At 50.2% G+C, this 16,419-nt stretch overlaps 9 protein-coding genes across 9 annotated transcripts; 5 read left to right on the top strand and 4 right to left on the bottom strand.

The window, feature by feature from the left end:
* Positions 1 to 121: 121 nt before the first annotated feature.
* Positions 122 to 1,033, top strand: ALT_7151 (ESCRT-III subunit protein DID4; the record flags this gene model as incomplete). The annotated part of the gene is made up of 5 exons (XM_033557314.2): positions 122 to 127; positions 181 to 395; positions 468 to 528; positions 582 to 842; positions 902 to 1,033. 5 exons carry the CDS (start codon positions 122 to 124, stop codon positions 1,031 to 1,033), a joined length of 675 nt encoding a protein of 224 aa, XP_033413205.2.
* A 383-nt stretch (positions 1,034 to 1,416) lies between these two features.
* ALT_7152 (Protein kinase domain-containing protein) lies at positions 1,417 to 3,389 on the bottom strand (the record flags this gene model as incomplete). The annotated part of the gene is made up of 3 exons (XM_033557313.2): positions 1,417 to 2,016; positions 2,161 to 2,654; positions 2,723 to 3,389. 3 exons carry the CDS (start codon positions 3,387 to 3,389, stop codon positions 1,417 to 1,419), a joined length of 1,761 nt encoding a protein of 586 aa, XP_033413204.2.
* A 2,273-nt stretch (positions 3,390 to 5,662) lies between these two features.
* On the top strand, positions 5,663 to 7,396 carry ALT_7153 (uncharacterized protein; the record flags this gene model as incomplete). The annotated part of the gene is made up of 1 exon (XM_033557312.2): positions 5,663 to 7,396. The coding sequence occupies one exon, from the start codon at positions 5,663 to 5,665 to the stop codon at positions 7,394 to 7,396; it is 1,734 nt and encodes a 577-aa protein (XP_033413203.2).
* A 592-nt stretch (positions 7,397 to 7,988) lies between these two features.
* Positions 7,989 to 9,073, top strand: ALT_7154 (triose-phosphate isomerase TPI1; the record flags this gene model as incomplete). The annotated part of the gene is made up of 6 exons (XM_033557311.2): positions 7,989 to 8,026; positions 8,123 to 8,402; positions 8,467 to 8,541; positions 8,603 to 8,715; positions 8,771 to 8,985; positions 9,045 to 9,073. 6 exons carry the CDS (start codon positions 7,989 to 7,991, stop codon positions 9,071 to 9,073), a joined length of 750 nt encoding a protein of 249 aa, XP_033413202.1.
* Positions 9,074 to 9,418: 345 nt separating this feature from the next.
* ALT_7155 (mitochondrial distribution and morphology protein 10) lies at positions 9,419 to 10,893 on the bottom strand (the record flags this gene model as incomplete). Its single annotated transcript, XM_033557310.1, has 2 exons — positions 9,419 to 10,734; positions 10,797 to 10,893. The coding sequence occupies 2 exons, from the start codon at positions 10,891 to 10,893 to the stop codon at positions 9,419 to 9,421; spliced, it is 1,413 nt and encodes a 470-aa protein (XP_033413201.1).
* Positions 10,894 to 11,245: 352 nt separating this feature from the next.
* On the top strand, positions 11,246 to 12,097 carry ALT_7156 (ribosome assembly factor MRT4; the record flags this gene model as incomplete). The annotated part of the gene is made up of 2 exons (XM_033557309.2): positions 11,246 to 11,439; positions 11,548 to 12,097. The coding sequence occupies 2 exons, from the start codon at positions 11,246 to 11,248 to the stop codon at positions 12,095 to 12,097; spliced, it is 744 nt and encodes a 247-aa protein (XP_033413200.2).
* Positions 12,098 to 12,882: 785 nt separating this feature from the next.
* Positions 12,883 to 14,236, bottom strand: ALT_7157 (U1 small nuclear ribonucleoprotein 70 kDa; the record flags this gene model as incomplete). The annotated part of the gene is made up of 4 exons (XM_033557308.2): positions 12,883 to 13,544; positions 13,645 to 13,741; positions 13,790 to 13,917; positions 13,975 to 14,236. The coding sequence occupies 4 exons, from the start codon at positions 14,234 to 14,236 to the stop codon at positions 12,883 to 12,885; spliced, it is 1,149 nt and encodes a 382-aa protein (XP_033413199.2).
* A 308-nt stretch (positions 14,237 to 14,544) lies between these two features.
* On the top strand, positions 14,545 to 15,086 carry ALT_7158 (mitochondrial 54S ribosomal protein mL43; the record flags this gene model as incomplete). The annotated part of the gene is made up of 3 exons (XM_033557307.2): positions 14,545 to 14,583; positions 14,651 to 14,733; positions 14,795 to 15,086. 3 exons carry the CDS (start codon positions 14,545 to 14,547, stop codon positions 15,084 to 15,086), a joined length of 414 nt encoding a protein of 137 aa, XP_033413198.2.
* A 679-nt stretch (positions 15,087 to 15,765) lies between these two features.
* Positions 15,766 to 16,265, bottom strand: ALT_7159 (putative RING finger domain protein; the record flags this gene model as incomplete). Its single annotated transcript, XM_089600193.1, has 2 exons — positions 15,766 to 15,864; positions 15,921 to 16,265. The coding sequence occupies 2 exons, from the start codon at positions 16,263 to 16,265 to the stop codon at positions 15,766 to 15,768; spliced, it is 444 nt and encodes a 147-aa protein (XP_089455655.1).
* Between the last annotated feature and the right edge of the window lie 154 nt (positions 16,266 to 16,419).

Consider the following 16,419-nt stretch of genomic DNA (forward strand, 5'->3'; position numbering starts at 1 on the left):
ACATTCACCGCAGGCTTCCATCTGATAAATATACTGCTGCGCATAACAATTGCCGTTTGTGAAGGGGCTTGTTTACTTTGGACACTCTCTTCAAACGCTACATAGACTTGTCGTGCTCATCATGAATGTACGTGGTACACCACACTACCTCTTGTTTCCCCACTTACAGGCCTCTTCTAGATCGTCGAGTGGGCATTCGGGAAGCGCATGACGCCAGCGGAGCGTCTGCGCAAGCATCAAAGAGCGCTCGACCGGACGCAGCGAGAACTAGACCGGGAACGTGTCAAGTTGGAAAACCAGGAGAAGAAGCTGATTCAAGACATTAAAAAGAGCGCCAAGAATGGCCAAATTGGAGCCTGCAAGATCCAAGCAAAGGATCTGGTTCGGACGAGGAGGTATGTATAGCATAACACCGGTCTATTTTTCCCTTCACTGTATCTCTTGATTAATTTGTCACTTGCGATCAGGTACATCCAGAAATTCTATCAGATGCGGACGCAGTTACAGGCCATTTCCCTCCGGATTCAGGTACGGCAGCTGTTAGAGAGCTGGCGGATCAGTGAGCTGACAGTGACATACAGACTGTTCGAAGCAATGAACAGATGATGCAATCTATGAAAGGAGCCACGATGCTTCTAGGAAGCATGAATCGCCAGATGAACCTCCCTGCGCTTCAACGGATTGCGATGGAGTTTGAACGAGAGAATGATATCATGGACCAACGGCAAGAAATGATGGACGATGCCATAGACGAGGCTACAGGTCTAGAAGGAGAGGAAGAGGAAGGCGAAGACATCGTGAAGGAAGTTCTGGATGAAATTGGTGTTGACCTCAGCCAGGCGGTAGGTCCATCCAGCGGGCTAGTTCTCATTCTTGCACTTTATTGACATTTCTACCACAGCTGGGTGAAACGCCGTCAGATATCCAGAAGGCAGCGGTTGGCGAGACCAGAGTTGCCCAAGCGGTTGGAGCCGGTGGTGGGACTACCAGCGATGACGATCTTCAGGCCAGGCTGGACAGCCTTCGGCGGTAACGATACGACACTCGACCAAATTCCTCCCTTACGCCTATACCGATCTTCCACTTAGGAATATGTTCTATTGCTAGATGAGGTACTGGGGATATCCTTAATGAGTTACGAATGTCAATAATTCCTTTTATCAGAGGTCCTGTGGGTTTTGTCAGCATCCAGAAATCTACTTACAGTACGGCTCGCACACTAGGTTGAAAATGATCTGTTGGTAATCAAGTCATGGATCTCTATGAGGAAAAACTAAAATTAGCTGGGAGGAAACAACTTCGTCGCAGTCATACATCACCGCTGAAATGAAACGCTTGCCTGTATACTTTTCGTCGAGGAAGGGAAGTCTATCACGCATTCTATGCGGGGTCTGGTGAAATGCACCTCCAACTTCGCTAGACGAAATACTCGCGAGGTATATCTGGTCGCCTGAACAATTTGTCACCGTGATAAGCCCATTGGCCGAACCAAGGAAACGAAATCAGCTCGCTGAGTCTTGGTCGCTGCTTTGGGTCCCTTTGGAGCATCGTCCGCAGCGCGTCCACGCAGTCCTGCGACAAATCCTCCCGGACAGCCAATTCCTCGTTAATCATTCGCTTCCGTCTGGCATAAGCTGCGTCCCAACGGGGTCCTTCGTCGTATAGTTCGGGAGGCTCCTGCCAACGGCCATCGATAAGCCTACAAGCAAACTCGCCAACTGTCCTAATCTCATCGTCCCATTCCGGATCCTCCCAGGGTGCGTATCCGTGCAGCAAACAAAACACCTCAACAGCATAATTCCAGAGTGCGGTTTGACGCGTATCGTTTCTGCATTTGACTTGTGCGATTCCACGTGTTGTGTTTCTGACATGGACGCGCCATTGTGGCTTCAGCAATTCGATTGCAACCTCTGGAGGCAGTAGATACTCTTGCCAAAAGACGTAGGTGTGGGAGTTTTCCAGGAAGTCACGATCATCCAGCCCAAAGCCCATTATTCCAAAGTCGATCAGTTGTGTCTGTACTCAAGAAAAGACTGTTAGCCAGGCCCTGATGGTCAACTAGGGAGATCGGAGACGAATTTGGGGAGGGAAAAACAAAAGTAACAGAAGAAAAGCAAGCCTTGCATCTTCAACGGAACTGAAGTTCTGAAATTCACTTACGTCGAGATTCTCGCCCACGAGGTAATTGCGATAGGACACGTCGTCATACGTGATGTTCATATCACGGAGGTAAGCGATTGCTTCCAAGAGCTGCGTCGACACCTTGCAGGCCTGAAGCTCATTCAATCTTGGCTCCTTTTCACGAGTGCGGAGATGGCCCCCTTCAATGGCCCAGACTTGGTCCGTCTCTTTCATTCCCTTTGAGAGTTGGAGTGTATCGTAATCGATACAAGCGGACATGACAATCGCGACCTTGTCCTTCTCAGTATAGACAGAGTGTAGGGTTGGAAACCTTGGGCTGCGAGTCAATAAGAGCATGATCATTGCTTCACACGGTATATAACGAACTTTTCCACCCTCTTCAAAGAACATCATTTCGGCTACATGTGACCCATCACCCATGGCCGCAATGGTGTTATGATCGTTAACCTTGATGGCAAAGTTAGCCTGTCTGTGAGGAGTGTTTTTGTGGGCAAGGAACACGGTGCCGAAGCCTATATCAGGTCATTAGCTACCAGCCAAAGACGACTCAACACCAAGAGAAAAAAAAAGGTGGACATACCTCCAGAACCAATGCAACCAGATAGTCTCACCTTCCGACGAAGCTTGTGGCACATACCCTGGAGTCGTGCGTTGACAGTTGCGCGCCCACCCCTTGATCGTTCTATGGACCTGGCAACCTTCGTTTGGAAGGTATGGCTGTCAGGTCTGTGTTTCTTGGTCTGGTTCAGAGCGACCGCGCCTAGGCCGTACTTGTGAGAACACCGGGAGACCTGTCGTCCTCCCCTCAGATCCAGGCTTGTCTTCAGTCGGCCCGCAATCACTCGATGAAGAAGTGGGAATCTTTCTGAAACCGCACTCTCTGGCTGAATGAGAAGGGGAATAATCTTGTCGAACCGGCGGGTATCAGCAGGCATTCTCTGAGGGTCTATGCCCAAATTGGCCGTAGCACCAACACCATCCGAGTCAGTCGTGTCCCCCCCAGCTGTATCATTTGGGGCAACAGTCGGATTTGTCGCATTGTTTGCATTCGTGCCATTCGTTCCATTCGTTCCATTCGTCCCATTTGTTCCATCCGTGCCAGAGTCATCGGGATTGAAGACTGGACTGTTCTTGGCGTATGAAAGTGTATCTCCCCGTGGGGTGACGCCGCGTGGGGTGTAGCTGTCGAATCTGGGCCCTGAACTACCTGCAGCAGCTTCTTTTGGGGTGTTGTTTGAATCTGACATCCTAGCATATGCAAAAGCTGACAAGGTTGTATAAATAGAAAGCGTTAGAGTGTTGTTTTCTGGAATCTTCCCACTGTCATACGCGGGAAATGCGTATGCTATATACCCTGGAAAAGGCATCTCTACCTCCATAGATTGCTTTCAGATCGTCATGCTGCAGTCCAAAAATAGAAGGTTGATGAAGTTATCATGAGCCGGAGCTTGGTCCATTGTTCAGTGACAAAGGGCAATACTTCAGTGTGGTGGTTGATAAAGACATTAACCTGAATAACGAAATAAGCAGTGTCAACAAAGGGTTTCAAGTTGAATACTCGCTGAGTTCTAGACAAAGAGATTGCGGATATGGAGATGCCTCTCATATCGAAGTCATTGTCCTCTCACAATTTGAAAGGGCTGTTTGGACACTCTTCAGCTCTCTACTGGTAACAGAAGAGGGTGCCCTCTTGTTGCGGTCTCCGACTCATAAAGATCTTAAGATTAGAATGACAAGGGAGCGTTTCAGTTTAGATATTACATGACAAAGGGCATCATTCATGCTATTACAATCGGACACCTGCCAGGAAGCTATTCTAACTCTATCTTTGTTGACCTCCGAAGGGCATCCGGTTCCGTAACCAAGGCAGACAACGTCAAAGAGATCATCCGTGAACCGGGAGCTTTATTTTAGTCAAAAATTGTTTAAGTGTTAGGATTAACAAGGAGGACAAATACAGAGTCCTCTTCGCTCCCATCCATTTTCCCAATTTTAAGCCCTACGAGTAGTGTCCCTGCCAGGATATATTGCGCAAGGAGACCCCACACAAGACGTCAAATTACTACTGATTTAAGGCCAGCATTGCTGCTAGTGAAATTACAGTATTACAATCCAGTTTAAATATAATCAACTGACAGGATGACGAGGCGTGTCTCAGTCTGTCAGGGCAAAAAAAGGGTAAATACTGCACGCCACGGCAACATAACCAGAGGCCAAAAGCCATCCACATAAATATTCAATGACTGATGACTATGAGCGATATTATCAATCAAGATGGGGCCAAAAAAAAACTTCTTTCAAGCCACTGCAATCATGGATGACTTGCACTGCAGGTATTCAGTCTCTTCAAGCGAGTCAACAACACTGCAGAAACAAAGGAGCATATCCACTTGACATGTGGCCTGTGGGACTTGCATGGGTGTCACTGATTACTACTGCAAGCCAAAAGGCAAGGATACAGTAACTAGTTGGCTTAAAACATGACACTACGCAATGTGGATGGCTGATGAGAATGACTGCACAAAGGCGCGATGGTGCCTGCTTTGAGCGTCTCTTAGCTGCAGGATCGAGCGGCACAGAGAGTGCTCAATCCTCCCTACTTGCATGTTCCCATCCACCAGTCATAGAACGAAGGCACCGTCATCAAAACAAAATCCAACACTGGAGGTAGGTGAGGTTGCAAGGCAGACTAGGCTGCAATCCCAGCAGAGCCTCGTGGAAAAAAGCAACTCATCATTTTGGAGACCGGCGGTGATGCAGCGCGCCAGCTCCACGGTAGTAAGGGCATCATCATCCACAGTCGCAGGAATCATCTACATCCCCAACATCGTATTCCGGTCAGTCAAATTGATGCTTTGCTTACTCTCTGATCTATGTCAACATTGACGAATGTCCTCGATTGGCCACTGATTCTACTGTAGTATGTCTCCTGCACAGCCACTGCTTTGCGGCTGAGGCCTCCACGACCAGGAGGAACAGCCTCAGCAACCAGGCCAGACCTTCGCAGTAGACTTGCCCGGGCGCGTCCTGCGCCCCATTACACTCGTGTTTCTGTGCCTGAGATGCAGCTCTGCGACACCTCTGGTCATTATTTCGTTCTCATCGACGAATCATCCAACTGACCGGGAAACTTGCCCATGAGTTCATCCCCTCCAGGTTCGAAAAATTTTTCTGTCGCGTGTGAAGAGAGTGCAGAGCAAATGGCAAGGCAGAAGTGCATGGATACTTCACACCATGAAACCTGAGTGGTCACTCAGCAGCCGCCTTTTTGCATTGAAAAGGCCGACAGAGCCCCTCCAGGTCCTACTTCCTTCTGCCTGGAGCTTAAAGATGTCTCTGTGTCCTTTCCAGTGGCCTTGATGTTTATGGTCTCATCATCATCTGTATATGCCATTAAGTGCCCTCAACTCTGGTAGTCCTTGTTTGACTCCTATATGTTGTATTAGTCTGGAGACTGTTCCCTTACCTCTGACTGTACTCTCGTCTTGGTGCTGGTACCGAAAGTACTCTTCTGCAGACCATGGTGATCGCCAATCAAAATATGGGCCCGCCTGTCCCTCCTCTTCATCACCCACCGGCTCATCCGCACGAGGACCCTCGCATCATTCAGCACCGTGTTCCTGGCCAGATAGATCCTGCATATCTGGTGGACCAAATGGCTCAGCTTCATGTGGACCCCCAAAGGTCTGCCCAAAGCTACCAACAAACAGGTCACTCCGAACCCATCAGAGAACACACGCGTTCTCCATACTATTACATTGGGTACACCTTCTTCAAGGCCGAGGCAGCACCCGGCCAAAAGTCCACTTGGAACCAAGTCGAGAAAACAAGGATGAACCTGAGCCAGGCAGATCTGTTTCAGTTGGTGCAGAAGAGAGCAAAGAAGTCTACTGCTGTTGAGCAATATCAAGCACTATCAAAATTGAAACGAACCCATGTGGACCAGTTAATCAATGAGCACAGCCGCAGTGACCCTCGGTTTGAATGGACCTGCGCGTACATCAAGGAGGATTACAAGCCGGTCAAAGGCAAGGGTGCTCGTCGGGGTGATTTTGAAACGCTCTCGATGGATGTGGTGATTGTGAGAGGGCCGGTGACAGCCGAACCGGCCGATGTCCATACCCATTCCAAGCCAAGAGAGGAGCACACTGTCAATCCCAACAACTTCATGGCAGAAGATGTGCGTATACCGAGGGTTGTCGAGATAAATGGCCAATGGAATCAGCCGGCTATCAACCATGCACAGATGCCAGCAAATATGAATCAAGCGCAGCAACATCCTCAGCATGCGTACCAGCAACCACATTTCCCTGCTCAGGGTCACGCTGATACAGCAAGGCAGCAGCAACATCAACAGACGCAATGGTCAGGAATGCACCAACAACCAGAGGTACATCATCATGGGGTACCTCATCCAGGCAACAATCCTCAATTTCAGCCACAAAATCCAGGTATCCGTGTCATCCCAGTCGCTCCTGATGCGCATCCTCAGAGCCATGATCGGGGTCTTGGGCCCCAACACAATCATCATGCAGCTCAGCCCTTCATGAGGCCAGAGATTCATAATCAAACCAGCGCGAATAAAACATATACACCCCGGTCGTCAAGTCTGCATGTCGGGCCCGAAGTAGAGTGGCCTCCTGAGTCGAGCAGCCTAGGAGATGACGATTCGGAGCTGTTTGACTTTGAGGACGCAAGCTCAGCTACCGAAGGCTCCGAGGACATCATTGACGAAGCGCCAAAAAAAACGAAATCATGGCGCGGAAGCCTTCATCATCGCCAGAACTCCGCATCAAGGCAAAATCGGCCTGAGGTCGCTTACAGGACTCATTACCGCAAGAAGCCGACCAAGCCTGCTTCAGACTCGAAGCTCAACAGCAGCAAATACCCAGTCGGCTATGTCGAGGTGATCCCAGCAAATAGCAAGCAATCAAGCAAGCGAACTGTGAAGCCTCAATTGAAAGAGGGTGCCGCCCAGCAACAGCCCCGGAGCCGGCCCAAGATTGTGCAAGCACCCGCAAACTCGGCCGACCTCGACCTAGTACACCTCGGTGAGAAACTGCTTAAGGGCCGTGAGAGGAATGACATCAGAACGCGAATCCTGGATGACCGGGAAGCGAGAGTGGAACGGCGAGAGAAGCTGGTCGAGCATCAGGCCCGGATGTTGGACGAGAAACTCGAAGAAGCCCGTTATTTGGACCGACACCTGCCGCTTCGAGAAACAGGTCTCTTTCAGCGTCGATATTACCTATGAAATTCCCTGGGCCTTTGTTTAGGTTCCTTAACCTTTTCCTTACCCATTTCGATTGGAATTTAGTTTAGTTTTCTCCCCTTTCTGTCTCCCATGCTGTAATGTACACTTTCGGGGTTTCGGTCAATCGGTCAACAGGGATACCACTGGGAACATGGGCGTTACTAGTATATCTTGTCTATTGATAATTAGGTACATGCAATTATACAGAACAATAGTTTTGAATAGTCTACACTCTGCAGATAACTCCCTGGACATCCTTTTCGTATTAGAGGAGCCAATTGAAGAATCATCTCATATGTACACGCAGCAGGACAGCTCATCAACCTCACCGGGGGGAGTGGACCAAGTGACGCAGTACAAGTGTTATCGATAAGCCCCTCTCTGTTTCTGCCAGTTCGGTAAGGCACCAAGCCCCGCTGTCTCCCGTTTTCTCTTCGTCTTCCTTCGTCATAAACTCCATAATAAACCGTCGGTTACTCCAGGCTAGTGACTTCCTGCTTTTCTTCCCTCATACCCATCTCTCCATACTGTTAAGATTCATATCCTCCGCATATTTTCCCATTTCTTTCATTTCTCTATACACTCAGCCAAAATGCCTCGCCAATTCTTCGTCGGTGGTAACTTCAAGATGTATGAGCTCTAACCCAATGCCCCGCAATTCCCCTCGCAGCTTCACCATCCCAACCTGCAACTGCACAGCTACTGACATTCTCGGCGCAATGATAGGAACGGTGTCACTGACACCATCACCTCCATTATTAAGAACCTCAATGAGGCCAAGCTCGACCCTTCCGTCGAGGTCGTCATCTCCCCCTCTGCCCTCTACCTCCTCCTTGCCCGCCAAACTGCCGACTCCAAGATTGGCGTTGCCGCCCAGAACGTCTTCGACAAGCCCAACGGTGCTTTCACCGGCGAAATCAGCGTTGAGCAGCTGAAGGATGCTAAGATTGACTGGGCTATTATCGGACACAGCGAGCGTCGTGTCATCCTTAAGGAGACTGACGAGGTACGTTACTCGCTGGAACCTTATTTGCCGGATTGGGAATGGAATGGCTAACTTCTCTGATTAGTTCATTGCTCGCAAGACCAAGGCTGCCATTGATGGTGGCCTGAGCGTCATCCTTTGCATTGGTGAGACCCTGGAGGTAAGTTATTCTATTCGCTCGGTTCTATTCCCCACGTATCCAGTAGACTAACACTACATAGGAGCGCGAGGCTGGCAAGACCATCGACGTCGTTAGAAGGCAGCTTACTGCTGTCGCCAAGGAGCTCTCCAAGGAGCAGTGGCAGAAGGTCGTCATTGCCTACGAGCCCGTCTGGTTAGTCGCTCACCCATACATCAATTCACAACTAAACGCTAACAACACACTGCAGGGCCATTGGCACCGGCAAGGTCGCTACCACCGAGCAGGCCCAGGAGGTCCACGCCGCCATCCGCAAGTGGCTCAGCGACGACGTCTCCGCCGACGCCTCTGAGAACGTCCGCATTATCTACGGTGGCTCCGTCAGCGAGAAGAACTGCCGCGAGCTGGCCAAGCAGCCCGATGTCGACGGTTTCCTGGTTGGCGGTGCCAGCTTGAAGCCTGCCTGTAAGGACTCCTTTCTACCCAATTGAGTGTCGAAGTTATAGACTAATGATGTGATATAGTCGTCGACATTGTTAACGCCCGTCTGTAAGCCGACATACGAGAAAACCTCCCTCCCCAAATCCTGCTGCCACTGTAGTACCGGCAGGAATACAGATCATGAATCGCAATCGGGCTCTTAAGCGGCCCTCTGGGGACTTATATATGCTTGCTTAGGTTCGCCCATTCAGCGGGTGAAGTTCAAGCTATATATCTCAACGTTAAAGTAAAAAATTGAATGTAAATAAAGTGGAGTATGCGATACAGCTGGTTCAATCCTCTTAACATTCGTAAATTCATGGATGAATTCTATCCTAATTCATATTTAGGACGTAGTAGAAAGCGCTATATACAAAGAACGATGCAGATCATATACAGATCATAGGATATTTTGGTCTCACGACGAATACGAAACTGACACCCCAACACCATGCCAATACGATTTCCCAGAAACACCTCCGCCAACAGACTGCCCACCCCCCGCTGCAGTCGAATTCGCAGCCCACGAAGACGAAGAGAATGAACTAGGACCTAACCCCACACCCGCACTAACTAGAAGCTCCTTCACGCGGCCCTCCCACAGCAACCGCACATTCCAGGACTGATCGACGCGGATCTTCAACACTGATTCATTTTCCTGGTTTTCATTATGAGCAGTGGGGGGATCCACAGGAGGAAAGGCAGAGGGATCGGCCATGCGCATCTTTCGCCTGGCCCATTCAAGGCCATCGTCATCGATTGGCGGGTGCGGGGATTTCCTCTTCCGCCATAGTTCGCAGCCGGCGACCATTTCGCTTTCCCAGCTGTAGACGTTGAAGCCGAAGCGGGAGCTGAAGGCTAGGTTGGGCGAGGCGCGTAGGGAGTAGGTGGTTGATAGGGAGCCGGTGAGTGGTGTTAGGACCAGGGTGAGGGTGTATGGGAAGGTGGAGATTGGGGTGCCGTGGTTTGAGGTCGTGGTTGTGCTAGACGTGGATGACGCTGATGACGGCATCTCGGTGGCTGCTGGTAGGGTGCTGAACCGTAACCCAGTTGACATGCCGATGAGCGAAGAGACGGGGGAGTAATATGCTTCTGCGCCGGCCGATAGTAGTGATAACCGTGGTGATGCGTTCTCCTTGGTATGGCGCGGGTCTGGGCCGAAATTCCACAGCCCCCGCCAGCCGAACAACGAATTGTCCGTGCTGAACAGATATTCATTGCTATACTTGCCCGTGTCGTGGGAAAGTTGACCTAGGAGAGAAGCTTGCGGCGCAGAGTTTGATAGAGGAGGTCCCCGGGTCGAGCAGACTGCCAATGACAGCTGCATGGTTGGTGAGATTCGGCGCAAGAACAAGGCATTCAGGGTTGTCGGGGGAGGAAGATGCAAAGTTGCATTGAGCAGAGTCGCCTTCCGCCCGAGCGAAAGTTGACTATCGCCATTGCCGGAGGGTTTGGACTCAGAGGATCCGAGTCCATCAAGGAGTGACTGCCACCCCCAACCTTCCACCGGGGCAACTGGAGGCTGAACTTGGCGATAACCGCGCGCTAGTTTACGCAGTGGAATAAGGGCGCTCCGGCTGGGAGTATTGTTTAAAGGCACGGTGCTGTAGAGGTACGATACGGAGCCATCGATCAATCCAACTGTGCCGAGGGTATAACTGGTCGCGAAGTGAGGAGTGGCTAGGGACGAAAGATGGACGCGCAGCCGCTCCGGAGTCGAGAAATCGAGTAACGCTGTATGCAGTCAAATCGAGATCATAACTATCTAAGCTTTAATATGAGGCAAATGCACGTACATTGCGCTGTGGCTGTCAGGGACGAATATGAGTTGTCGCGGTTCCAGTTGGTCGCCTCGGCGAATGCCAATTGGATGTAGTCCATGAAGTCAAGCATTGTCAAAGATGTCTCAACTCAGTTCTTCAGCCCAGCTGTCGTTTATCATTATGAGTCCATCTCCAATGAACGAGAAATGAATCTGGCCCATGGATAATTAATGACGATGATGACCTTGGAAACGGAAGTTGAAGCCCCAACATCATCAGCTAAATTCCTTATACGGCTTAGCGTACCCGGATAAGCCCCGCATCAACATTAATCCGCCTGTTATCAGAGAAGAAAAAAATAATCGTATCTTTCTGCTCTGAGTCAATTTTCCGAGTCTGTATATTTCCGCATCTTTCAAGGCATACAGAGACTCGCAACGGTATAATCACTTTCAGAAATTCAAAATCTATAATATTTCGCAATGCCTCGTTCAAAGCGTGCCAGAATTGTCCACGAGTCGAAGGTCACCAAGAAGTCCCACAAGGAACAGACCAGACGACTTTATGCCAATATCCGCGAATGTGTCGAAAATTATGATCACCTATTCGTTTTCTCCGTCGATAACATGCGCAACACTTATTTGAAGGATGTGCGCACCGAATTTGCCGATAGTCGGTGAGTCTACCTGATTTTCAGGACCAGCCCCGCGAGATATACCCTTTCACAATGTGCAATATGGCAGCGGAAACATTATCGCACTTCAATCGCTAACAGTCCAAATAGTCTCTTCTTTGGCAAAACTAAAGTCATGGCCGTTGCCCTTGGCCACAACCCCGAGACCGAGGCCGCACCCAACCTGCACAAGCTCTCTTCCTACCTGACAGGTGCCGTCGGTCTTCTCTTCACCTCCCGCGATCCCGAGTCCGTCCTCAGCTACTTTGACGCCTTCCGCCCCCTCGACTTTGCCCGTGCTGGCACCGTCAGCACCCGCTCATTCAGCATCCCCAATGGCCTGGTCTACTCCCGTGGTGGTGAGATCCCTGCGTCCGAAGACGAGCCGGTCAGCCACACGATCGAGCCGGAGCTGCGCAAACTGGGAGTTCCTACTCGTCTAGTGAAGGGCAAGGTCATGCTCGAGCTGACTGATGGGCAAGAGGGCTACCCTGTCTGCAAAGAGGGAGAAGTTCTGGACTCGCGGCAGACAACGTTGCTGAAGATGTTCGGTGTCGCTACTGCCGAATTCAAAGTCGATCTAAAGGCGCAATGGACTCGGAGTACCGGTGACGTTAAGATCCTCGAGAAGGATGAGGGCATGGAGGTTGATGGACAGTAATTCATGTCCAAGACCGTTCCTTTTCTTCTTTTACCCCAAAAATTTCCTGGGCATTGATTGGAGTTGGGCATAGGCGTTCTTTCGTTGTTTCTCTTTTTATATTCCTCGAAGATCATGAATTCATCCTAGATGTTGTTGGATGAGCGTACGGTGGACATAGATTACCACCGGAAAAGCAATTTTGCAGGACATCTTCCATTCAGAGCAGAAAGCTACATGGTGACAAGCATGAATTTATGGAGATAGATTACCGATTCTTACTTGCATACGAGGATTCTGGCATCGACATGGCCGTTAAATATGCCTTACCTGCGTCTCTTACCTGAGCATCCCCGGATCCCAACCAAATTGCACCTAGGAAAATGACGGCTACCTAAAATACATACTTACCCGTGCAGAGTAACAGAGACCTTAAAAGGGCCGACACAACAAAACAAGATGGAAAACAAGCAGAACAGAGGCGAGACCACGAGATCGTAAGGAGGAAAAGGGGCCATCACGAATCGTGCCTCCAAACCTTGACCCTTCGCAAAGGAAATAGTAACAAGTGAAGCCTTCAGCTGATGAAGATGCCTGGTGACAAGCAGAAAAAGGTGGCACATCGGTTTGACTGTGCGAGTTATTAATGCTTCCGTGGTCGTAAATGTCGCTGTTGACTTCTGAAGTGACCTTGCCTTACCCATTGCATCAAAGAGGACAAGGGAAGAAAGGAAAGATCAAGCATAGATACCCACCAGCAAACCATGCTGACGCCTGGATGGGGAACTTAATCCAGCAAGGGAGGTTCAGTACCTCCTTTTAGCGCGAGGATCCTCATAGGAATCGTCTTCGTGATGTCTCTTGCGGCCATAATCTTCCCGGCCACCATATCTGTCACGTTCGCGGTCGCGATCACGGTCACGGTAGCGATCCCGATCACGGTCTCTGTGACGGTCACCTTCCCGCTCACGATCATGATCACGCCGGTCTCGCTCTGAGTAGCCCTCTCTGGGCCTGACAGGCTCGCGGTTGCTGCCAGTTACACCTGGGGCCCGGGCATCTCTCTCATACTTTCCACCACCAGCATAGCCGCCTCCAAAGCCAGCATTCCGGCCACCACCGGGACCGGAGGGAGCGTTTGGTGGAGCCTGTCCACCGAAGCCGTTGCGTCCGCCCTGATAACCAATCCCGCCACGAGGTCCAAAGCGATCGCCGCCGCGATACCCTCCTCGAAAACCTCTACCTCCATATCCGCCCCGGAATCCACCACCAAATCCTCCAGGGCCAGAAGGCGCACCGAAAGATCCAGGTCCGGTGGGACGGGAGGGCAAAGCCTTAGTATAGCCACGTCCTCCCAAGCCTCCGCCGAAGCGGCGAGGCTTCCAGCCTTTGACTGTGCGGCCACGTTCCACGTCTACCAAGACACGTCGATCCTTGATTCGAATTCCATCTGTCTCTTTGTAGGCAGCTGAGTCGGGACAAGGATGATCAGGTCAGCAAGGAGTCCAAACTTTTGGGGTCAAGAGAAGTCTCAAAGGTTTCCCTATAAATGTGAGTAGCAGTAGTACCTTTCATGTCCTTTTCACGCTCGTACACGATGAAAGCATAGCCCCTGTGTGGCTTCTTGGAGCCCTTCGGCGTGACTGTGTCTTTTACAATGCGGATCTAACAGAAGTTAGCTTTGAAAGACACCTCGACGACAAATAATCTCACTCTTTCAATTGGCCCAAATCTACCGAACTCTCGTTCTAGGTCGGACTCCTTCACGTCGTAGCTCAGTCGAGCAACAAACAGAGTTCTGAAGGGATCGCCCCGAGCTTGAGGATCATTCGAAGGATCATCTATGCAGATGGTTAGCACTAATGAGCGAACGTTCAATCAATCGTCGAGGCTCTTACAGGTTTGAAGGCCTTCAGTCAACTGCCTATTCAGCCTCTCCTTTATCTCGAGCTTCTGACGCCACTTGCGTTGCAGCCAGCTCTCTGTGGCATTGTAAGGAACTTCCTCGCCGTATTTCTTAAGTTCCCCAAGGAAATCTGCAACACCGCCGATGCTACTCTTCTTGACATCTTCGGGTGCGCGATCAATGGGAGGAACGTAACGTAATGGTGGACGAGGCTGGAAGAGCGCCAGGAGGGGAGGGGGGAGTTTGTCCGTCATTTTGACCCCTCAAAGATTTTATTTCAAGCTAGCGACAACTTCTCGATGTGATCTAAAGTCATGAGGGGAAACGATAGTTAATAGTTCAGGTAGGTTCCCTCGGACTCAGATTCTCGCGGCCAGGTTGTTGAGAGTTTCGCGTTTCCCATTAGTTGGCTGGAACCACGGGACTGCAGAAGCGCCAGACGCGCTAAGCGGGATTGCCGCCAGCCAATGGGGAACCACCTTGCTTGCGGTCTTGAAAAGTCACCGAACTGTTCCTAGATGACTTGTTAGACACCGACAGCGATCATACAATACATCACAAAATGCCTGTACAAGGCATTAGAACGGTAGCCAAGGCCAGGGTATGATTCAAGCTAGTTGCCAAACAATGATTGCCTCCTTTCAGTGACTGACGTGCTGGGAATACAGAATGGCGTGGGCGCCTTCATTCTACAATGCAAACGTTTGGATTTCCACTACTGCGACTGGGCTGGTAGCTCGAGAGGCATGGTGTAAGTCCAGTTATTCTTCTGACTCTATCAATGAATTGAATTAACTTGTTCTGTCATGCAGCGCTTTCCTGAAACACTCTCTACCCTCCTTCGCCAAAGCCAATCCTCAGATCGAAATCCGAGTATCACCACGGCCGCACAAACACCCGGTAATTAAAGGTCACTATATCAACGGACGAGAGAAAGCGATATGCGTTCGGAATATGGAACCTGAACAAATCCTGAAGAAGGCGAATCTGCTCAAGGAAGCCAGCGGCGAGAAGCTCAAGCGCACCAAAAAACCCGTCACCAGTATCAACGAGAGTGTAAGAGGCATCTGGTCCCCGTACCACGGAGATCTCAAGATGGTATGAAGCAGTGTTGGGGGTGTTCAGACTGGTGTTGAGGCTCCATTTTCCAGCCTTTTCTGTGTATAATGTATATCATGGGTTATTTCTGTTCTGGTCCTGTTTTTCCTTGACGACCCCAAGGCCTTTCAATTAGGGGTCATTGCACGGTATGTACAAATTAGATACCTTTGAATGTCAGATTAACAGCAGGTTGCATGAACCGCTGCTATGGACCTTTATCTACTGAGGTAGAATGAATAAATGATATGCCTCATGCCTCGACTATCCAGAAAAAGTCCCTCAAGGGAGGAGAAAATCGCAAATGCCCTCGCGCCCACAGTACACATGCAATGGGGTATCAAAATAGGGAAACCGAAAAAGAACGCTTTAACTCCGCCGGAATACACCACAGATCATCGTTGAACATATGCAGAATACCGGTGATCAAAGGTATATCTGGAACATTGATTTCGGTGCACTGACAGGTTTACCGCAATCAATGACCTGACATTTAGAGAATGGTTTGGTTCTCTGGGGAGTCTTCTTAGCCTTGGAAACAGCACGATTCCTGGCACATTCGCCACAGTATACCTTGAAAAACGTCAGCCAGGTCCCAACATATGATAGGGTCGCACGAACATGTCCACAAGGTTTCGATAACCATATCTGTTGTTTTGTCTCATCCCCTATTCCGAGTTCTTCATCACAATTTGGGCACACGACCAAATCGTCCTCCCCAGCGCTTCTCGTAAATCCTTCGGAGGGAGGACTTGGCGCTTTGTACGAGCTCTGGCGGGAGCCTCTATCTGAAGTCAACCCAGAAGTAGGATACTCAACTCTCAAGGACCTATCCCCGACTATCGCGAGATCCATGGCATCCTCAAGATCGATAGCTTCCTCCGCAGCACCAAGCAAAAACATATCCACCTCGTCGGGCGGACGACGGTGAAGGTCTCGTGCTCTCCATGCAATTTCCTGTCTGAAGCTTTCCTCTCTTGACATGAGATGACGTGGTACCATTTCACGTTGTAATCGTATTAAATCCCAGAGATTCGCCCCTATGAAGCCCCGATTTCTAGGCGGAGGTGCCGGCGCCGGTTCTGGCTGGCGAACTGTAGCTCCGACAAACTGGACTTCCGGACTGCTTGGGGAATCTACTCGAACTATATCTTCTGGTTCCTCAAGATCGACCACGTCGGCCATTATGTTTCTTCCAAATCGTGGTAGTCGTGGTGTTGTTCGCGAGCCGCCATTCTGCGGTCTTCTCTGGTCTTCCGGAGAATCTGGCTCGTTCGTCAAATCTATTACATCCTCTCTTTGAGGAGAATCAGACATTATCGGTCGACGGAAATCATAT

Source organism: Aspergillus lentulus, assembly GCF_001445615.1.
Source record: "Aspergillus lentulus DNA, contig: Alt12, strain: IFM 54703, whole genome shotgun sequence".
In the NCBI taxonomy this organism is placed as follows: Eukaryota; Fungi; Ascomycota; class Eurotiomycetes; order Eurotiales; family Aspergillaceae; genus Aspergillus; species Aspergillus lentulus.